The sequence below is a fragment of the Leuciscus leuciscus genome (assembly GCF_965113295.1).
Source record: "Leuciscus leuciscus genome assembly, chromosome: 24".
Classification (NCBI taxonomy): domain Eukaryota; kingdom Metazoa; phylum Chordata; class Actinopteri; order Cypriniformes; family Leuciscidae; genus Leuciscus; species Leuciscus leuciscus.
The window spans coordinates 4,280,711-4,303,425 of NC_138723.1; the positions used below are offsets into that span (position 1 = coordinate 4,280,711).

A 22,715-nucleotide genomic window follows, 5' to 3' on the forward strand; every position below is an offset into this window, starting at 1 on the left:
GTTACGCATCACGGACAAGCCTACATTTACCGGAAAAAAGTTTTTCATGACCATTAGCTGTAACATCAATCTGTCAATGAACTAACGTATACATCAGTAAACACACATAGCGTTCGTATCTCACTACTCTAACTTACCCTGCCAGTACATACAAAGATATATCAAAGTGACATTACGTTAACCAACCATTCAGAAACGTCCTGTTTTCCGACTCCGGTTAAAACTGATACGGTTGCACAGTGTCCTCAGAGACTCCCGCTGCCATTCTTCAAAATATACCCTAAACTGTTGTCAAGGCAACACTCCACGTGTGTTGTTGTGTCAAAACGCCCTCAGAACAGAGGGGCGGGGTGAGCAAAACTCATTATCATTTAAAGACACATGCACTTAAACGGCGTGCTGAAAACAGAGCTGTTTTTGACCAGGTAAAATTAGTGTTTTCTTACAATACTAATGAGAATTTTTAATTAAAGTATATTACAAACTTTTCATTTAGACCCTAAATAATCATATTAGCTTAATGCAATTACATCAGAAGTGACTGTAATTCAATTACAGAACGAAGAGTAATCCCTTACTTTACTTTTTAAGGGAAAAGTAATTAAATTACAGTAATTAATTACGTAGTAATGCATTGCACTCAGCACTAAATAAAGGCGACTCGGAAGCGACGCTGTTTTGACGCTGCTGTGACTGTGTATGTCAATGCAAATAGCCAATGATATCTGATCCCGCTCCGTTCCCAGGTTTAACCCTGTGCAATATTCAGTTGTTTTATGAGAAACAGTCACAATCTTTGTATTAAAGTATTTTGAGAGAGTTCACATCATATCTGAATAACTGTAATGAAGAGCTTTCATCTTGAACTCTTATTACCTTTTAAACCTGGAATCTTGGCACTGACATATTTTAAGATATCTCAGTGCAAGAGACTTCAGTTCAGACAGCTCCAGCATGCATTTAGTCTGGGACTAGCTTAAGCCTCGTCTGTGAAACCGGGGGAATAAGTCTAAGAAACATTCATGATATTTTATTTAAATTTTCCTTGTGAAATTTGTATCATTCTATTATTTTAAATAAAATATTCACACAACATGATGCAGACAAAAAAGAGAGAGTTTTCACTTGTGTCCTATATTGAATTTGAGTCAGCAGTCTATGATTAAGTTTTCACATATCCGATAGCCTATAGGCCAGTGGTTCTCAACTCCAGTCCTCGGGACCCGCTGCTCTGCACATTTTGTATGTCTCTCTTATCTGACACACTCAGATCAGTTCATGGAGTCTCTCCTGACGAGCTGATGATCTGGTTCAGGTGTGTTAAATAAGGGAGACATACAAAATGTGTAGAGCAGCGGGTCCCGAGGACTGGAGTTGAGAACCACTGCTATAGGCCAATGTGTCAGGAGCACTAAAGCTTTTAAAACGCATAAACACAACAGAGATTTTCAGTGAGTTTAAGACTGTGACACTTATGCATTTCCAAATGTATCTTCTTATTGAGAATTATGAAGCACTATTGATTTGTCAAAATAGCCTATATTAAATGTTAAGCATTGTAACTAGTATAATGAACCATGCTAGGTCCATGAAGACTGTGTTCACTTCACACACAGATGCTTTACTTCACTGTAAAAAGTGTTCAGGTCAATTACTTAATTTTTTTTTTTTTTGTAAACACGTTGCGTTAAAATTATTAAGTAAATAAACTTAATACTTAGGTTAATAAAAAAAAAAAAAATGTATGTGAACTTGACAATTCCACATACATTTTTTCGATTAAACATGAAGTTTATTTACGTAACAATTTTAATGCAACGGGATTCCTTTAAAAAAAAAAAAGTTAAATCAACTGATCACTTTTTTACAGTGTTATTACTTCATTACTGATTTCCCTCCAGTCCCACAGGTGGCGCTGCTCGACACACACACACACACACAGAGCGCGGGAGAGTTTGGCTGAAGTAACTGCAAATGTTGCGGGTAAATATAAATCAATATTCAAAACGAACAGACAGTCTGTGTGTTTTCAAAGCTTTTAGAGGAATATAAAGTGCTGAATGAAAAGCAGAGTCAGGAAGCGGGACATTCAGCGCGGTGAGCAAGACACGCGTGCTTTGTGGATGCATATACATATAAGTGCAAGTATATGCACAATATTATTATTGTCACACTGTAACTTTGTCAAACTCGGAAACAGTCTTACTAGCATTACTGTTATCATGTGCCGAACTAGCTTTGTGGTGTTTTCTTGTTAAAGACGTATGAAATGAAGCTGTAATGGGTGACAGGACTCTCCCTGAATGGATGAACAACAAACCTCAAGAAAAACAGGTGAGAAAACTCTACAACACTAACACACACACACCACTACACTACACTCACCTGTTTGCTCCTTTTCTTCGTCCATACACCTGTCCTCTTCATTGGTGTGTTGTGTGTTTGAGGAAATGCTCTCAATGTACCTGTGCTTTCGCTAATGTGTGTGTTTTCCATTGGTTGAGAGAGAAAAGGCCACTTATTTGCATTATTTACTGAGACACCTGCAGGACTATCATGCTCATATTCAAATAAAACCAAAGCACTGTTTGCAGGTCAACAGTCAAGAAATACTGGTTTAATACTGGTCTACTTATCTACTGGTCTACTTATCTACATCATACTCTGTAATACTGGTCTATTGTTAAATACACATCATTGTATAAATGCTCAGATGAAACATGCGTTCTTGTGCTCCACATTTATTGAGGTTTATGTAGCGTAAGTCCGTTCAAAAGCTTTTATAATGTCTATATCATGATCTGTAGTTTCGTGGCACTGAAGTGCGCTGTACTATGAATATGATATTTGCATGATGCCACCTTTGCCATCAGAACCGACATATTTCTGATTCTGTATCAGTCAATGCACAAATCTTCAAATCAACGGTCTTGTTATTTGTATTTCTAAATGTTGTTTTTAAGAGAATAGCTGTGTGGGTTAACCAGCTTCAAGTAGAGAGACAATAACTTAATTGTCTAAGCTGGAAAACAAACATGGTAAATATAGAAATCGCACACCTGAATGAAGGGCACCTGGCAGCCCTCCACATTGTCCATCTGACTGTAGTAGGATCATGTATCTCAGTGTCAGCGCTGCCGTGAACATGGACTCTTTGGTTGTTGTGCGCTTGCAGTAAATTTGCCTCAGATTTGTTCTGAATGGGCTTATTGTGTGTTTCTGCAGACATCAGGAAGCTATAAAAAGAATATTCTGGAGGATTATCTTCCTTATCTGGAGTTTGGTGGGACGGTCATATACAGCCAGGAAAGACACGACTGCTCATTTTTATCAGAAGATTTAAGGTAATATATTTGGATGAACTTTACAACTTTATTGTTGCATTTTCAGAACAATTAAGATGCACTACAAATGATTTCTCCTTTAAAGGGATAGTTCACCCAAAATTGTAATTCTGTCATCATTTACTCGCCCTCAAGTTGCTCCAAACCTGTGTGAGTTTCTTCGTTGTGTTGAACACAAAAGATGATATTTTGAAGAATATGGGTAACCAAACAGATTCTGGTCCTGTCCTGTCCATAGTATGTAAAAAAATACTATGAAAATCAAATGGGACAAGAAACTTGCTGTGTTCTCAGTGTTTCCCACACATAGACTAATTCGTGGCGGTGCGCCACAGAATCAACACCGGCCGCCACAAATTGCGCTTCGTTATAAAAAAATGTTTTGCGCTATTTAAAACACGCAGCGTATTCATTCAGCTGCATTTCCTTTCCCTGCTCTCCCTCCGTCTCTCTGTCACTCACGCGTCTCTCTCACAAGCGATTTTTTTTTTTTTCTCGCCAAAGCCTTATTTGATTGGTGAGTGATGTAGATGACTGCTGCGCTTGCGATAGGGTGCATATTACTGAAAGAACGAGCAGAGAGAGAGAGAGAGGCCTGGTCGCGCGCGCGCACCCTCACCGTCTTCAAACTATCTTGTTCTCTCTCGCTCCCTCGTGCATATTAATCAAAATCAATTGAGAATTGACACAATGGTAAAAGATCGGAAGACCGAAGTTTCACGTGGAGCATTCAGGTATTTTTTTCCTGAATTACTACTGGGTGTTGTGCTAAAAAATAAAAATTACGTTACCTTATCTTCTCTGAAAAGCGTTCCGCCCATTCAGCTGACATGAAAAACACTTTCAATAAACAAAACAAAACTATGATGAAATGTTTTCTGTGTTGACAAATCTTGTGCGATGTCCTAACTGCCGGGATAATCACACAACGCGTAGGCCTACAAGTCCGCTAATGACACGTCCGATTCGCGAACTAATGACTCCTTTGAACCATTGGAGATTCCTCATTCAACCAAAACAATCTTTTAGTTAGACTGTTTGCGGTAAATGCAGTTTGGTTGTCGAGGTCAAAACTCTAAATAAGCTGTGAATCAAATAAACTTACTATAAATAATGTTATGTCATTTTTTACTCTTACACTGAATATTTGGATTTTGTGAAGGTGTGAATCATTTTTGATTAACATTTAATATAATAAAGTTCTGTGTAACAGATTATTAACGGAGATTATTACCCGCCCCGCCACAAATTGATTTATAATCTGTGGGAAACACTGGTTCTGTTTACATATACCATAATAATCCGATTGCATACGGACTAGTAGCACAGTGGGAATAAAGTCACATGTAACTATGCCCCTTTTCACAAGATGTAAAATAAGTCTCTGATGTCCCCAGAGTGTGTATGTGAAGTTTTAGCTCAAAATACCCAACAGATAATTTTTTAGAGCATGTTTAAATTGTCACTTTTTGGGGCTCAGAAAAACGTGCCGTTTTTGTGTGTGTCCCTTTAAATGCAAATAAGCTGCTGCCGCCGGCACAGGGGCTTGCGCTCAGTCAGGACAATCTCATCTCACGGAATGATAATCTCAGAACAGAAACTCTCAGTAGAGGTGTTCATTTCAACCCGGAGTCGGGCAATAATGCCCACAGAGCAAGAGAATATATGCTGTATGGAGATAGAACAGGTATAGTTTAGTTTAATTAACGTATATGTCATCTGCTTTTAACCACTATTAAAGCTGCCGTCGGCAACATTTTTTTGATCATATTCAGTGTAATCGACACTATAATCCGACAGAACAACATAAATAAGGTGGTTTTAGAAAAAAAACCGAGCTTCTAACTCCACCTGGAGCGTGTTATTTGTTTTGCAAAAATCCAGCGCTCCCGCTTCATCAGGTCCAATCAGCGCAGGGGGGTGTGAGATCTGACTGTCAATCACAGGTCGTGCACACGCCACAGATCCCCCCTCACTCGCGCACGTTAATATCACATGCACACGCCACGCCTGAAGTTCGCCTGGAGATTGCATGAAGCGTGATGGCGGAGAGAAAATCTACTAACAATCGTCCAGTTTCTCGGTTATTGCTATCTATGGATAGATTAGCCTGGGCAGCCTACCTCCGAGTCCATGGTGTTGATAGATGCTGAAGAGACGGACGCGTTCACAGAAAATCAGGTACACACACGCACAGTGACGCACTGACGAGCACGACCTCGATGGGAGGGTGCTCGCTGGTAGTGGGGAGGGGCATGAGAGTTGTAAACATTCAAAATTTTGGCTAATCGACCCAATCTGCCAGACTTGCCGACGGCAGCTTTAATACAAGCCTGCTGTAGCGGACCGCGTACACGAATGATGGCCAAAAAATATACTGATGAGTTCAATTAAGTTTATTATACATTATCACTGTAAGAGCTGAATAAACACAGTATAAGAAGTGTGCATTAAAGTCTTATCCATAAACACTCTCTCTCTCTCTCTCACTTTCATTATCATCAACATACACAGCATATTACACAAAACACTCGTTACACCTAACAGTAAACCAATATATACACACCCTTTCAGTCGGTGCTTAATAAACTGGTAAACTGTATATCCGTACAACGACTCGATGAGCTGTCATAAAGTGTGTGCTCTCACTTTCATTTCTGCCGTGATCAGTAACGTTAGGCCAGTCGCTTCGGAGACTGTAAGCTGGATCACGAGCAGTTGGTACTGATCCATCCTCGAGTAACAACGAGAGTAACTGAAGACTGCTATGTTAATTCTTATTCTTATCTTATTACTGCTATGTTAATTCTTATAATACTGCTGTATTAGCATAGCCCCGGCCTGATGGACACTGCTGTATTAGCATAGCCCCGCCCTGAGTGAGCTAAAGACAAGCCCCGCCTACGACTGTTGACGGACACTGCTGTATTAGCATAGCCCTCCCTGAGTGAGCGAAACACTGGCGGCCTGTGTTTAGCTCACTCAGGGCGGGTCTATGCTAATACAGCAGTGTCCGTCAACAGTCGTTGGCGGGGCTTGTGCAAAAGTACGTCACATTGACCCGAATCTGAGAACGGGTTGCTCTGAGACACTGCTTATGATTTATGGGGATTAAATAAAAAGCACTGGGTGGATTTTTATCATTATAGGGTGGTTGTGTACACACACTGCCAACACACATTTATGTTCAAACACCATGTAAAAGTGAATTTTGCATAATAGGTGCTCTTTAATGAACGATTGAAATTTCATTCGGATTGTAAGGGGTGATTTAAACCTTTCGTAATCTGATCGAAAGGACATGAAAACACTTAATCTGATTGAAAACCGACACTGGAAAGTACTGCTCATGTGCAATGACACAGAAATGGTGTAATGACGTATGATGTGTGGAATGAGCTGCTGTTATTGTTCAATGAAGTGTCATAAATTACTGTCATGTCATTCTAAATCTTTCCTTCCACTCATCGTCTGTGAATTAGAGCACCATAACATCTCATCCACAGACGCCTTGTTTTAGCTGCTGGAAGGGCCGTTTTTACTGCTTGATTAATATAAGCAGCATGGCACAACGGTTCATGTGCTCTACTTTTCCTAATCAGGACCCGAAATAGATAAATATTAAGTTTGCTCTTAAAAAAAAGAAAGCAGCAATGTAGGAGAATAGTATGTGCAAACAGTGGGAAACTCTGTATATTTGTGCAGTGTGTGCATGTCAAAAAATCTTTTCTGATTTGAAGCTTGTGACATATAAACCGGCACATCAACCCGATCACTTTATTTAGCGTTCATCTCCTCTGGAAGCTTCCTCATTCCTCGTCTCTTCGCTCCTCGCCTCCTAGCTCCTCGTCTCCTCGCCTCCTCCTTCCTTGCCTCATCGCTCCTGGCCTCCTCGCTCCTCACCTCCTCGCTCCTCACCTCCTCATTCCTCTCCTCCTCGCTCCTCGCCTCCTCATTCCTCGCCTCCTCGCTCCTGGCCTCCTCGTTCCTCCTTCCTTGCCTCCTCGCTCCTGGCCTCCTCGTTCCTCCTTCCTTGCCTCCTCGCTCCTGGCCTCCTCGTTCCTCCTTCCTTGCCTCCTCGCTCCTTGCCTCCTCGCTCCTCTCCTCCTCGCTCCTCACCTCCTCATTCCTCGCCTCCTCGCTCCTGGCCTCCTTGTTCCTCATTCCTTGCCTCCTCGTCTCCTCGCTCCTCGCTCCTCACCTCCTCATTCCTCGCCTCCTCGCCTCCTCATTCCTCGCCTCCTCGCTCTTGGCCTCCTCGTTCCTCATTCCTTGCCTCCTCGCTCCTGGCCTCCTCGCTCCTCATTCCTCGTCTCCTCGCTCCTCACCTCCTCATTCCTCTCCTCCTCATTCCTCTCCTCCTCGCCTCCACATTCCTCGCCTCCTTGTTCCTCGTCTCCTCGTTCCTCACCTCCTTATTTCCTCTCCTCCTTGCCTCCTCGTTCCTCGCCTCCTCGTTCCTCGCCTCCTCGTCTCCTTGCTCCTCGTCTCCTCGCTCCTCGCCTCCTCATTCCTCGCGGTGCAGTTAGAGAATTGAGATGTCCTTCAAGATGGCTGAGTTCGATCGGTTTCCGGGTCACAGGCTGAAGGACGAAGGAACGAGGAAGCACCACCCTGTTTGGTTACCCATATTCTTCAAAATATCTTCTTTTGTGTTCAACAGAACAAAGAAACTCACACAGGTTTGGAACGACATGAGGGCGAGTAAATGATGACAGAGTTTCCATTTTTGAGTTAACTACCCCTTTAAGTTTTTGTTAGAAAATAACATTGTTAAAAACCACTAGTTTGGTAAGTCTAATAATGATTTATATAATGTCCATAAACCAATAAATAAAGGCTGTGACAGATATGCTACTTACTTGCTCAGATGACATCTTTTTCTGTCACGTCTTGTACGACTTTGTTCTTGCTATCAGTGATCTTGTTTTAGCTGATATGTTGATCACAGATTATGAATATTCTTCAAACCATCAGTCATGAACATTTCCATTGTGAATGTACATGTTTTTCTGCTTGCCTTCATTAAAAATGTTGGCGTAATGCTGAAGGTTCGGGGCTGTTCATTCAGTCCTGTGTAGTTTTGACCCACACAAATCTGGTAACCTTCCCCTTCTCTCCTTATGTCTGGCTTTTGTGTGTCTCATCCAGGTCTGGTCTGGTGTTGGGATCAGCAGTGGGATTTGATCTGGAATGGCCGCCCAGCTTCACCAAAGGGAAGACGAAGAAAGTGGCCGTAGTGCAGCTATGTGCCTCAGAGGAGCAGTGCTTTCTGTTTCACATCTCCTCCATGTCAGGTGAGCTCAGACAGAAGCTGTCGCTCAGTGTTCGTCTTTACCTGAGGATCTGCTCACGTCTGTCTCATCATGCCCAGGGTTTCCTCCCGGCCTGAAGCTGCTTCTGGAGGACGAGAGCATCATGAAAGTTGGAGTGGGAATTGAGGGAGACAAGTGGAAGTTGTTATCTGATTTTGACATCAAATTGAAGAATATTGTTGAGCTCTCTGATCTGGCCAATGAGACGGTACGTGGTCTCGGTATTTATAGATGTATTTCATTATGCGGTTGTTGGCTCGACATTAACGCTTTTTTGGGACAAGTGGATGTCCAGTGAAAGAGAGTTGTATTTGCCCGATTGGACAAGTTGCCTGATTACTAGGCATGTGCCGGTATCACATTTTCATGCTGCGATTAATTGAGTGATCTTTTATCACGGTATACGGTATTATCACGATATTTTAATTGCACATGAGAAACAGATGGATTTGGGGGGGGATGTAAAAAATTGAATAAAACTTGCATCACAAGGTGTAATTGTGATTATCAAAACATTTGGTAACTAAACTGAATTTTATTAAGTTTAGTGACAACATCATGTTACAATGATTACATGGTACAATGACTGGTAGGCTACTGTTTGTATTGCTTAACACAAATTTAACGATTTCAATTCAATACTTGGGATTTGATTTAAATTTTGATTCAATATTGACTTATTTTGGATAAATATTAGGAAGGCTACAGTAGATAGCCCACATGTTATTTTTTTCTCATGAAAAAAAATATCTCACATAATGCTATGTAACCATATAGAGCCCTATCAGCTGGTATTATTAAAGGTTACAAATAACTAATTAAATCAAATATAATGTGGTTTTCATTATAACAATTATGTAAAGTAAACAAGTAAAAATATAATAAATATGTAAAAAAGTGCAGTGCACATATTCAGCAAAATACTCCTCTTTATCTATATATATGTTTTAGTCATCTAACATGCTGCTGGTCATTAAATAGTTTAAATGTAACGTTCTGTGACACAATTGTTCTCCTGTTTCATATCAAAAGTAACCTGCTCTGTCTTGTTTGACGGTCTTCGTGTCCTCTTTGCTCCGCGATTTTTCTCTGCGTGAGAAAACGGATGTGTGGCGTGAGCGTGTGAGGAGTCTCGCGCTGAATGCGTCGAGTTGGCAGCTCTGCTTTTAGAAGCGGGATGGATCCGGATAGATCGGCGGCGGCCATAAACTGTAGGCGGCGGCGTTCCTCCTTCCGCCATGCTGCTTCTCCATGTGAGGACTGTTTACATTAGACTAGAAGTGCGCACCGGCCGCATGCTTATACACGTGGCGATTGTTTATATCAGAGTGCGCACGTGTTTCGCGCAGCATACGCAGTGTTTGTTTAAGCGGTTGATGGAAAATAAGCTATAATGCGCGTTCTAAAAATCTAAATTCGGATCTATTATTTTTCACGGTATTTTGAAGTGCCCGCGATAACAATATCGTGCATGTTCATTACCGCGATTTATCGCATTACCGAATACCGGCACATGTCTACTGATTACAATGTCAAAAACAACTAAATAACTATGGAATCACCAGAACGCGAGATTGATTCAGATTTAATTACATTTAGTGGATAATAATATATAATATATAATGTACTGACAACAAGATTGTGCTGTTGAGTCTCACACATTCTCACGAGGAGATATCAAGACAAATGAGAGCAGTACACACAATCTCAGTTAGGGCCTGTCCACACGGAGACGCGTTTCGCTGTATACGTATACATTTTTTATCGTATTGGCATTTCGTCCACACGGAGCCGGCGTTTTCGGAGACTGAAACCGCTATTTTTTTAAACCGGGTCCCAAGGTGGATAAATCTGAAAACGCCGCCCTTGCTTTTTCGTGTGTACGGCCAATCCGTACATTTTGTGAAACGATGATGAACCAACTAGATGGTCAACTAGTCAGACTCCGTTAAGTCACAGCAACTACATTTATGGTTTTTCATATTGTTCAACAAAGTTCTTGTTTAAAAAAGAAAAAAGAAAAGAAAAAAAGAAGCTACTGTGCCTAATATTATTGTTGTATACAGCCATAGTATACAGCGCGCAAGGTTTAGGTTTATGCGCATGCTTTAAGTCTTCTTCTCCGTTTTTAGTGTATGTCTGTGGCAGAATTACAGCGCCACATACTGGTCTGGCATGTATACTACATCGTTTTGAGTCCGTTTCAGTGGTTTCGTGTGTACGCAGATATTTCTTGAGACGACGCCGTGTTTACGGAATTTTTTTTTTGAACGGGGAAAAAAAATATCGGATAGGGAAAGCTCTGGCTTCGTGTGGATGTGGCCTTTACCTACTGCGGTAAAAATGTGAAGTTTTTATATTTATAACATATGATAATATGATAATATGAAAGTAACACTGATACAAGGACATTAAATATTGATTTGAGGTAAAATGAGATCTTTTTATCTTGAAGCTTCAGCTAAGGAAAAAATCACTCCATTACAGTGTAAAAAATTGGCCTAGCAACAAGATAAACACTAAAACAATATTACTTATATTAATGCTGAAGTAATTTTCACTGCAGTCAATAACAGATTCAATTCACATTTATTTGTACAGCCCTTTTCAAAATATGTATAGTTTCTGACTGTCAAAGTAAGGTCCATGTTTCAGAAATGTACTAAGATGATACAAATCATGCAGTTGGCTAACATTATGCGTTCATTTAGTCCGAAACAATGAGCATGTCAAAGCAATTATTACAAGTTGTGATTATGTAGATTACTATAGAAAATTTGGCAGTTTTGTGAAATAATTCAAAGTTGGCATCATCTGCTGTCCTGGCAGCATAACAGTGCAAATAAAATGACTGAAAGATGACTACGAATATCTGGAAATATCGGCCTGCTGGATGACACAATTGACCAATCAGAGTCAAGTTATCAATTAAGCCAAAAATAATGAATCTCACAGACTTGTGTTGAAGGCACTCGAGCCATTTCTACAGCCCAGAATCACAAGAGACTTGACTCTTTTGACTTGAGCCAGTAGGAAACCACCTAGCAACGACTCAGAACACCTTAGCAACCACATAGCAATGCACTTAAAACATTTAAAGCCCCCTGCAACAACCCAAGCATCGTAGCAGTGAGAGTTGAGAGCTGTGAAGCATGAAACAAATACAATAACAAACCATGTTATTCAGTGAAGCTCATTGTCCTCAAAAATAAAACCTTATACTAGGTCATAATGATAAAATCATGTATTGCATAAGATGAAAGTTCCTGCTGATTTTGAGTGATTTTGATGTATTGACGTGTGTGTGTGTGTGTGTGTGTGTGTGTGTGTGTGTGTTATTCAGCTGAGATGTTGTGAGAAGTGGAGTTTGGATGGTCTAGTGAAGCACTTGTTGAAGAAGCAGCTCTTCAAGGACAGGCTTGTGCGCTGCAGTCACTGGGACGACTTCGGTCTGACAGAAGACCAGAAGAGATACGCTGCCACGGATGCTTATGTGAGTCCTGATAAACCAGAGTAAATGGGTAAAAGTTGTGACAAACTAAACACTGTCTACAATTATTTGAACAGCATTTTTCGCAGGACCATTTGAAATGTGAAGACAAATAGATTATTAAAATAAATAGAAATGGTGACCATTTACAGCACCAGATTATATTCTTAACAGTATTTATATATTTTATCGTATAAAATTCGATCTTTACATCTTGATGCTAATAAAGATCATAATTGGCTTTATTTTCCTAACAGGCTGGATTGCTCGTTTATCAGAAACTTCAGGAAATGATGTCTGGTGAGATCACTTATGTTCTTCTCTGTTGTGCTGCGCTGTTCTGATGTTCTTCTCTGTTGTGCTGCGCTGTTCTGATGTTCCTGCATGTAATGATGATCAGATAATGTTTTGGCTCAGTGTAACCAGCACTTTATATGTAATATTTGTATATCTGTGTCTCTTTCTGTGCTCTTGCTCTGTTCATTTGCCAGGAGGCCGCTCAGGATGTTCAGCGCTTGGTTTGAAGCAGAGAGTTGTTCAGGTTGCTCATGATCTTAAAGATCTGGCGGATCATATTCCAGATGAACTCGACTGCTCGGACAGGTCGGTTTATTTTTCTCTGAGGTCCAGAGGATTTGATTATATGTTTGTTCAGAGCATATTGTTTTGTAAACGAAACAGTGTAATGGAGAGTTTGCAGAGGAACTTTTGTGCAGTGATGAAGCAGTGACGGTATTGGATCTGACAGCAGCTGCATCTCAAACGCAGAATTAAATTATTTCATCATGCTTTGTCTGTAAATGACAGGTTTATATGGATAAGGTTTTCAAAACACTTAGTATCAACGCCCACTCGCTATTGAGTGTTTCCTATGCAATGATGTTAGCCAATCATAAGTGAACCTCAAGGAGCATATTGAAATAATAAATAGATCCATGTCATGACCCCTATAAAAAGGTCTTAAAAAGTCTAAACTCACCTAAATAGTGTTTTAGACGGCTAGCTGTAGTCTCGCGCTGAAGTCCCGTGGGAACTCAGTTGTAGCCGGAAAAAGGTAAATAGCAGTGTGCAGGTGGGAGGAGCGTAGTGTGTGAAGAGTGAATATCGGAGTTGCTCACAAGTGAAGAAGAAATGGTTCGTGTTTGTTGCTGTTCCGAATTGCGGCAACAGAATGCGAAAATACAAGAACTTAAATTTTCATCCTCTTCCTTTCCATGACCTCGAGATTATGCAGTTGTGGCTAGTTGTACTTCAACTTGATGTGCAAACTCCCATACAAGTTCTACACGCTAAAGATTACCGCATTTGCAGCGAACACTTTGACAAGGATGACTACACAGACACAACACAGCGGGGTCATGGAAAGGGAGACGATGAAAATTTAAGTTCTTGTATTTTCGCATTCTGTTGCCACAATTCGGAACGAACAACTGAGTTCCCACGGGACTTCAGCGCGAGACTACAGCTAGCCGTCTAAAACACTATTTAGGTGAGTTTAAACAATGGCTAAGTTGCTAAACACATCTTGTTGTCATGTAAGGGTCCATGTTGGACAGACATTTTAATTGCATTTTGTGTCTGTAAAGAGGCACAAAGACACTCTTTAGGTTTATGCCCCCATAACTGCCGTTATAGCTGAGTGGGAGCTCTGGACATTAGCTGTAGCAGCTCCGTGTTGCAAGCCCCAATCCAGTTCGTTTTTTTTTCTATAGACAGTACTCACAAAGGTGTAACGATCAAGATTAACTTAAAAATTGCCCGGAGTTTCTCCTTTAAATTGATTTGGCAGTAAATGTTGCATGCATTGCAAAAATGTTACATACATTTTTGTCCTTTTTCTCAGTACAAATAATATGTCAAACCTCTTTAAATCAAGAGACATTTGCTTAAGATGCAAATGTAAAATTAAGTCAAAATTAAACAAGTTTATGCTTCAAAAAAGAACAAATATCTGTCAATGAGTTATGAAAAATTTCCTTTGAATTAAGTTCATTTGTCTGAGCCCATTGACATTTTTCTTGTTTTACTCATAAACTCGCTTCATTTTAATCAATTTCACTTAAAACAAGACTTCATTTTTAGGTCATTTTGCGTTGTGAGTTTTGAGAACAGAAGCCAGTATCAAGAGTACACAAATGTACGACACACTGTTCAGCTCTGGTCTTGGAGGGCCACTGTCCTGGGCTGTGTTTCCCAAAAGCATCATAAGCCTAAGTTGATCGTAGAGAGCATTGGTTGCAGTTGTGCTTTTGGGAAATGCAGCCCAAACACGGTCCTCCACGAATGGAGTCCAATAGCCCTCCAATAATGTACTGAATTTTGTCACAATGTGTGGCCACGATTAGGAAAGTCAAGCATTAAATGAATGAATGAAATGAATAACCTCTAGGAGTGTAACGATACCCTCATGTCACGATTCGATCACGATACTGAACTCGCAATACGATATTATTGCGATACTCAAGACATGTGATAAAAGGTTCACAAAAAATGTACTGTTGATTAAAATGCTAAATTTGGCGTTACATTGAGTGTGTAAATGAATAGTCTTGGACTTGGTGCTGAAACCCAAAGCTCAGGACAATAGAGACGCCAGAATAACAATATTCATGATTCTGGAGCTGAAAATACTGAATTATTTTAGATGAATATGCTTGTTCTCTGTCACTGACTAGATATATGTATAATAATGTAAGCCACTTTCTACTAACATCAGACATTTGGCATTATCAGGACCCACAAATATTCCCCCATTGCATTATTATCATTTATTCAACATTATATATAGAAGTTTAATGTAGTTCTTCTGACACTAAAACTCTGAAAACTTGATTCTTTTTTTGATTTTCATTTTGGGTGAACGATATATATTGTTACATTTTTGTATTGCGATATATTGCCACACCCCTAATAACCACGCTCGAATCTTGATCACAGTGTGCTAACACTTCTAGTCTTTATTCAGTGAGATGAGGAAGTCTCATGACTGGAATTCTCCATGTGCATCAAATCCAGCATTTTTCTTAATTTCTGTGATATGAGCATTTAAAGTGCTCTCTCTCTCTCTCTCTCTCTCTCTCTCGCTCTCTCTCTCGCTCTCGCGCTCTCTCGCTCTAAAAAATGGCATTTTCAGGGTGCAACTAATTTTACTTGATATGAGCCATGCTTGAAATGCAGAGGCAGAAATGTGATTTAAAATAAATTCCACAGTCCATGGTACATGATTCTCCCTGTGCATGATTGTTATAAAGACTATGATGTTAAAATGATGTGTATGATTCTGCAGTGCTGAGAGACTCGTGGAGGATCTGTCTCAGACACTTGCGTCCCTAAGAAGCGTTCTGTCGAATGGCATCAAAGCGGCGGATCAGTCTTCTCTAAACCACAACCTCAGCGATGCCAGAACCAGGACCGGTCCGGCAGGCGTTTGCACAGCTCCTGAGGAGTGTCCGGCTCTCTCGCAGTACGAGCTGCAAGCGCTGGAGCATCAGGCCAGGCAGGAGCAGCTGGAGGAGGAGTGCATCCTAGCTTTCCAGGTGAGCGCCGCACTCAGCCCTCCTGCGCTTCTCCTGCGTCGCTCACTGAGGCCTCATGACGGTTGTGTTTTCCTTAAGACCCAGCAGGCTTCAGCCCCCGAGAGCTCTGAGGACACGCAGAGGGATGAGGAGTTTGACGATGAAATGATGAAGGTGAACGTGTTTGTTTTCAGGTGATTGCTGTGGAGTGAGTGTTCACATACCGCCACAGCATTTGTCTTATTTGTCCATTAAGATGAAAACTGTGATCATTAAAGCCCCTTTCACACAGTGCGTTGATCCCGGGAAATTGCCGTAAAATTGCTAGAGTGCCTTCTGTGTGAACGCAAACACGTCCCGGGATTGATGCCGGGATGGGACCTAGTAATATTGCCGGGATCAGTCCCGGAACGCGCCCTGTGTGAACGAGCCAGGACCAATGCCGTAAGGGGTGTGTCGCAGTGATAATTTGACGCACAACGTAATGACGGCTTATCAATTTAACACATTGAAACGAAGTCATTAGCCGCGTTTCCATTACCCTTGAAATTGCGCAAATTGAAATTGCGATTTGAAAATACGCTTAATGGAAACGTAATTTTCGCAAAAACTCCCATTTATCGCAAAAAATGTTTACGCTCGCATGAGGTGGTTTTTCAGGCAATTCGAAAAAGAAATATTTCGCAAAACTACAATGGAATTGGTGAAAACTGCCATTTACAGGTCACCTGACGTAGATGACGCGGTGTGTTTGGACAGAATACGAGACAGAGTCTTTAATAAATTCATATAAGACAAAAGAATTACAGGAATAATGGATTCTAAACCTCAAATAAATGCCACAATCAAGACCTCGAAGCAGATCTGAGGGAGAAACACCCAGAAACACCTCATATGTGCCGCTCACAAGTATAAGGGTCGTTCCTTACCATTAATGCTTGGAAAAGACACATACATCTCCTTCGATTAATAATAATAATAATAATGGCTAGTGCAGTGGCTGAGATTACGTCCGTTGCCATGGTTTTTGGAATGATTTTAGTTTAGGAATTTAAGAAAGATATTTAGGAAAAAATTAAGTTTTAGTCGCTTAACATCGGTTAATGGAAACGCCATCATTTCGCAATACTTTTTTGCCGACATTTAGAAAAAATCGCTAAAGTTCTGCTCAGATCTGTAATGGAAACGCGCCTATTGTCTAATCATCTTTATCGACAAAATCACCGACATTTTTTGTTAATATCGCACACTCCTACCTAGGTGGCATATACAGTGAGGAAAATAAGTATTTGAACACCCTGCTATTTTGCAAGTTCTTCCACTTGGAAATCATGGAGGGGTCTGAAATTGTCATCGTAGGTGCATGTCCACTGTGAGAGACATAATCTAAAAAAAAATATCCAGAAATCACAATATATGATTTTTTAACTATTTATTTGTATGATACAGCTGCAAATAAGTATTTGAACACCTGTCTATCAGCTAGAATTCTGACCCTCAAAGACCTGTTAGTCTGCCTTTAAAATGTCCACCTCCACTCCATTTATTATCCTAAATTAGATGCACCTGTTTGAGGTCGTTAGCTGCATAAAGACACCTGTCCACCCCATACAATCAGTAAGAATCCAACTACTAACATGGCCAAGACCAAAGAGCTGTCCAAAGACACTAGAGACAAAATTGTACACCTCCACAAGGCTGGAAAGGGCTACGGGGAAATTGCCAAGCAGCTTGGTGAAAAAAGGTCCACTGTTGGAGCAATCATTAGAAAATGGAAGAAGCTAAACATGACTGTCAATCTCCCTCGGACTGGGGCTCCATGCAAGATCTCACCTCGTGGGGTCTCAATGATCCTAAGAAAGGTGAGAAATCAGCCCAGAACTACACAGGAGGATTTCCAAGGTTACTGTTGGTAATACACTAAGACATGGGACAGGGCGACTGCACTGTATTAAGGAGAGGATGACCGGGGCTATGTATTGTGAGATTTTGAGGAACAACCTCCTGAGGGAACAGTTAGAGCATTGAAGATGGGTCGAGGCTGGGTCTTCCAACATGACAATGACCCGAAGCACACAGCCAGGATAACCAAGGAGTGGCTCTGTAAGAAGCATATCAAGGTTCTGGCGTGGCTTAGCCAGTCTCCAGACCTAAACCCAATAGAGAATCTTTGGAGGGAGCTCAAACTCCGTGTTTCTCAGCGACAGCCCAGAAACCTGACTGATCTAGAGAAGATCTGTGTGGAGGAGTGGGCCAAAATCCCTCCTGCAGTGTGTGCAAACCTGGTGAAAAACTACAGGAAATGTTTGACCTCTGTAATTGCAAACAAAGGCTACTGTACCAAATATTAACATTGATTTTCTCAGGTGTTCAAATACTTATTTGCAGCTGTATCATACAAATAAATAGTTAAAAAATCATACATTGTGATTTCTGGATTTTTTTTTTTTAGATTATGTCTCTCACAGTGGACATGCACCTACGATGACAATTTCAGACCCCTCCATGATTTCTAAGTGGGAGAACTTGCAAAATAGCAGGGTGTTCAAATACTTATTTTCCTCACTGTATCTGAAGAAATGTCAGAATCCGAGAGCCAAAATCCAATCAGATTTCCTTTGAACAACTGGGCCCAGATGATTCCCCAGAGGTCAAAGATGATTGATGATTGAAGTTTAAAGTCTAAGCAACTGTGTCCTCCACATACGCAATATAGTCTTCCTTCCTGATATAACCACGCAAAGACGAATCACCTCAAACTGACCGCTCAAATGATAAATCATCTACCATCGGTTACATAAGACTTCAATGTTCAAAACAGTTAGGAAGACTTATAGCACTGACGTCTTATGTACTTCCTCCATAACTGCTTTTTGTTGTTGTTTTTTTTTACCAAAAAAGTTACATTCTGCAGCTTTAAAGTGAGTCTGTCAAGCTCCAAATATACCAAACAGAGCCATTAAAGAGAGCCAAGGAACTATTAAAGATAGTCACAAACTCAATGGGTTTGGCAAGACCTAAGGGTGAGGTAAATGATGCTCACTCTTGTCATGTGTCTCTTCTGTTGTCCGTCAGTGTGCTGATGACATCGAGAAGTTAAACGAGAAACCGGCCGGTGTCCCCCAGTCTGCTGCTGACGACGATGACGAGGATGTTGAGGAAGATGAGGAAGAGGTGTCTGGTAAATGTACCGTCCTTCATGAACATGAATGGCCTTCCCAGAGTAAAGGTCCTTGAGTCTGAAATTCGCCTCCGAAATTTTCGCACGTTAAAAAATAAATACGTTTTTCGGATCTGTAACAAGCATTTTGATTGGTGTTCTGACAATTCAGAGCCACCGAATAACGAATATGAAAAAACACATGTGAAACTTTCTGACTCTGTGTGCACGGACCTTAATATACAGTTATTTTACGGTTTTGTGATCTTTGACTGAAGACACAGCTTGTTCAGAGTGAATGTTATTCATGCTCTGTGAATATATCGCTCAGTTTATGGGGTTTCAGTCCTAATATTGTAAGAAAAATCTACAATCAATACAAGAAACAAAGCTTTTATCTATTTAAATGTAAATGATGCATGAGATTCTAAATAACACATGGTCAGGTTTCCTTTATGCACATACTTTTTGGTTCTATTGAGTTATATTGATTTTGCAAATATTTTTGATTTATCAGTATGTTCTTTTATTTAATGTTTGTTAGCAGCAGTTTTGGACCTCTACTAACTTGTTTGTTTCTGTTCAGATTCGAGTATCTCACCACCAGTTCCTGAACAAATTACATGTCTGAAAACGTACTTTGGACATCACCACTTTAAACCGTAAGTTTTGAAACCCAAGCGTTCTTGGTGTGTCTTTTTTTATAGTTGATTATGAAAGTTATGAAATTCTTCATCAGTTATTAATGGCGTTAGCAGCACACTGTTTGTTTAGTATCTGATCTGTCACATGATGCTCGTGTTTTTCAGGGTTCAGTGGAAAGTGATTCAGTCCGTTCTCACAGAGAGGAGGGACAATCTTGTTGTCATGGCAACTGGTATAACTTTTTCTTGATTTTTGAAGTTATGAGATATTTACTAAATGATCGTGTAGTCTTTATAGTTTGTTTTCTGAGTAATTGTTTATTTTTGTGAATGGTTTAATGGCGTTTAGTCAGTGTACATCTTTACAACACACACACGTGTCAGTTTAGTTGTAGTTCATTCTGCATGATCTGCATTTCTTGGCTCTGTTGTGCGATTAGCGTCTATCAGGAGAAGTATTTAAGTCTCCTAGACTTCAGCTATTAAGCATTTGTGTGTGAAGCAGAATGTTATCGCCCAGATAATCTGCTAGACATGAAGAGGTTAAAATATTATAAACATTTAGATCATGATTTTCTGTAAGGCTGCTTTAAAAACAATGTGTATTGTGAAAAGTGCTTTGCAAATAAATTTGACTTGGTTTGTGTTCAAATGTGTGCTCGCATGAAACGCTGTGTTGGCAGGTTATGGGAAGAGTTTGTGTTTCCAGTTTCCTCCGGTGTACTGTGAGAAGATCAGCGTGGTCATTTGCCCTCTCATCGCCCTGATGGAGGACCAGGTGCTTCAGCTGCAGTACGTCACAGTTATCATATCAGGCTTGATGACAGATCGCCATACGACTCTACCATCGAGTTATGACCTTTTGAATGTGCATTCAGGGCTGTGGTTGAAAGCTCAGGTTTGGATGTGTAGTGGAATGGTCAGCCTGTAGATCAGGGTTTCTCAAACTCGGTCCTGGAGGGCCGCTGTCCTGCAGAGTTTAGCTCCAACCCTGATCAAACACACTTAGCTGTGAGTTTCTAGTGATCCTGAAGACATTGATTAGCTTGCTCAGGTGTGTATCAGGGTTGGAGCTAAACTCTGCAGGACAGCGGCCCTCCAGGACCGAGTTTGAGGAAACCTGCTGTAGATGATACAACATTAATCAATGTTTCAGAAAAAGAGATCCCATGGCAGCTCTGGGAAGAGCATTGTGTGTGTTGTGATAAATCAGTCTCATTCATTCATCTTTCATTGGTCTTTGTGTTTGTGTTGCAGAATGTCAAACATCCCTGCTTGTTTTCTTGGATCTGCTCAGACCAAAAACCTAATTGAGGAAGTGAAGAGGTGAGAGGCTGTTTGGCATCAAATACTCTTGTGCACTTGACATGTCATGCGATGTTACATAAAAAAAATAAAAAATAAAAAGATTAATAATGGGAAAAAAATGTATTATTAAGCAGATACACTATACAGGACTTAAAGTCCCCCCGTAGTCAATTATTTTATCCCCTAAAACTCACCTTTGATGACCAAAATGACTATTGACACAAATTTCACAATTCTATTCGATTTCGATTCACAAGCTTTATTATTTTTTATTATTATTATTTACTATTATTTTGGATATCAGGGACAATACATTGCAAATTCTCTCAAGGAAAACAAATCTCTCCACTAATGCTGTAAACTATGGGAGTCAGTGGTAGCCTATAGGCTTCATTAGCTTACTGTAATACTGAAGGTGAAAATTAACTGATTTGTATACAAACACTTAAAATACACTTTTATTTATTTTTATAATAATAAAGTTATATGAAAAATTAAATGGTGGCTGTCAGATTTATTCAAACATGCATTAAATATTGAAGAACATTAAAAATTATAATGAATATGTAATATGGTGCATATATTTAACAAAATGCTCCTCTCTAGAGTACATTTTTCTAGCTGAGTTTATGGTCACTGGATATGGTTTTTCTGAGTTAATGTGACGTTACATGACATTGTTTACTGACGTCTTTCCACGGTTGAAACACTGAGCGAGAGATTCCATGTCACATGATACGGACTTCGATAAGTTGTACTCTATCTTTTAACACACTTTCAGAAGCTCATTCATGTTTATTTCGCTCTGTAACTGGTGTTATTAAGGCGGAAGAGAAGATCATGTGCTTCTCTAGAGCTGAGCCAGAGCGCCAATTAATGTTTTTGAATTTCGTAAGAAAATGGACGTAATTTGAAATCTGAGACTTTGTTTCATGTCAATAATAACGAAGCACAAAGATTAATGCGATGTATTGGATGGGATGCGCTACAGTGTTCCATTCATTCATCAACTGAAAACAGGATGACTAATCGATTCTTGGGATTTAAGAACCGATATCGTTTCGTAAAAATGAGAATCGATTAAAATCGAGAAATCTATATTTTTTACCCAGCCCTAAAAATGGCATATTTAATTGTTTTTTTCCTTGGAAAAAAAATCTAAAATTCTTAAATAGGGAAAAGAAAAATAGGGAGAAAACATGGTTTGTCTTAAAGCGTATTAAAAACACCACAGCACAGACATATAAACAACATTAAACACTGGATTTTCACCACAGGGGGACTTTAAGTGAAATCTTAATTTAAGTTTATAGTCCCCTATAAACACTGATCAACACGCATAACTACAGCTCATCAAAGCTCAACCAATGACGTTTGTTCTCGCGTGCCAAACAAAGAACAGTTGAGCTTCTGTTTACCTTATTTGATGAGCTCTATGTGTGTCTGTTGATCAGTGTTACATCTTCATATACATCTACCTTCAGAAGGCCTGGATTAAACTTCTTGATATGCATATTTATACTTTTATATATGGATCTCTTTATGGACTTTTTAACGTGTCAGAGTTTTGGGGAATGGATTTTCAATAGAGTGGCAGAAGTCTTCATTTGTGTTTCAAAGATGAACAAAAGTCTTATGGATTTGGAATGACAAGAGGGTGAGAAAATTAATACTCTTTTTATTTGTGGGTGAAATAGCTTTAACCCACACACTGTTCATTTTTCTTTTCTCCTCAAAATGTTAGATAATGTAATCGCATTGGACTCAAATGTTCCGACTTTGCTCACACAGTGTATCACACATTTTTTTTTTGTGTAGTTTTTTTTTAAACCTTGTTACACTTGTGGTGTTCCTGGTCAAAAATGACTGACCTACATAATATTGCATACAAATCATTGACCTGAGCTTATGCACTTATGAACTTTTCTCACTCAAAAAC

At 40.0% G+C, this 22,715-nt stretch overlaps 2 protein-coding genes across 6 annotated transcripts in view; one reads left to right on the forward strand and one right to left on the reverse strand.

The window, feature by feature from the left end:
- The window catches only part of tex15 (testis expressed 15, meiosis and synapsis associated), a 30,514-nt gene extending 28,033 nt beyond the window's left edge, over positions 1-2,481 (reverse strand). Inside the window, exon 1 of the mRNA XM_082157323.1 lies at positions 2,386-2,481. The gene's annotated coding sequence lies outside the window, so the exon portion shown is untranslated. The remainder of the gene's footprint in view (positions 1-2,385) is intronic.
- wrn (WRN RecQ like helicase) overlaps positions 1,586-22,715 on the forward strand; it is a 38,372-nt gene continuing 17,242 nt past the window's right edge. Inside the window, exons 1-15 of one of the 5 annotated variants that reach the window (XM_082157328.1) lie at positions 1,586-2,097; positions 2,261-2,334; positions 3,226-3,344; positions 8,496-8,641; positions 8,719-8,867; positions 12,003-12,152; positions 12,407-12,449; positions 12,641-12,752; positions 15,436-15,685; positions 15,764-15,838; positions 18,740-18,845; positions 19,411-19,486; positions 19,634-19,701; positions 20,152-20,260; positions 20,726-20,794. In XM_082157328.1, the coding sequence (XP_082013454.1) occupies positions 2,281-2,334; positions 3,226-3,344; positions 8,496-8,641; positions 8,719-8,867; positions 12,003-12,152; positions 12,407-12,449; positions 12,641-12,752; positions 15,436-15,685; positions 15,764-15,838; positions 18,740-18,845; positions 19,411-19,486; positions 19,634-19,701; positions 20,152-20,260; positions 20,726-20,794 (1,526 nt within the window). In that variant the 5' untranslated portion in view covers positions 1,586-2,097; positions 2,261-2,280. The remainder of the gene's footprint in view (positions 2,098-2,260; positions 2,335-3,225; positions 3,345-8,495; positions 8,642-8,718; positions 8,868-12,002; positions 12,153-12,406; positions 12,450-12,640; positions 12,753-15,435; positions 15,686-15,763; positions 15,839-18,739; positions 18,846-19,410; positions 19,487-19,633; positions 19,702-20,151; positions 20,261-20,725; positions 20,795-22,715) is intronic. The other 4 variants (XM_082157326.1, XM_082157324.1, XM_082157325.1 and 1 more) reach the window with 4 other exon arrangements.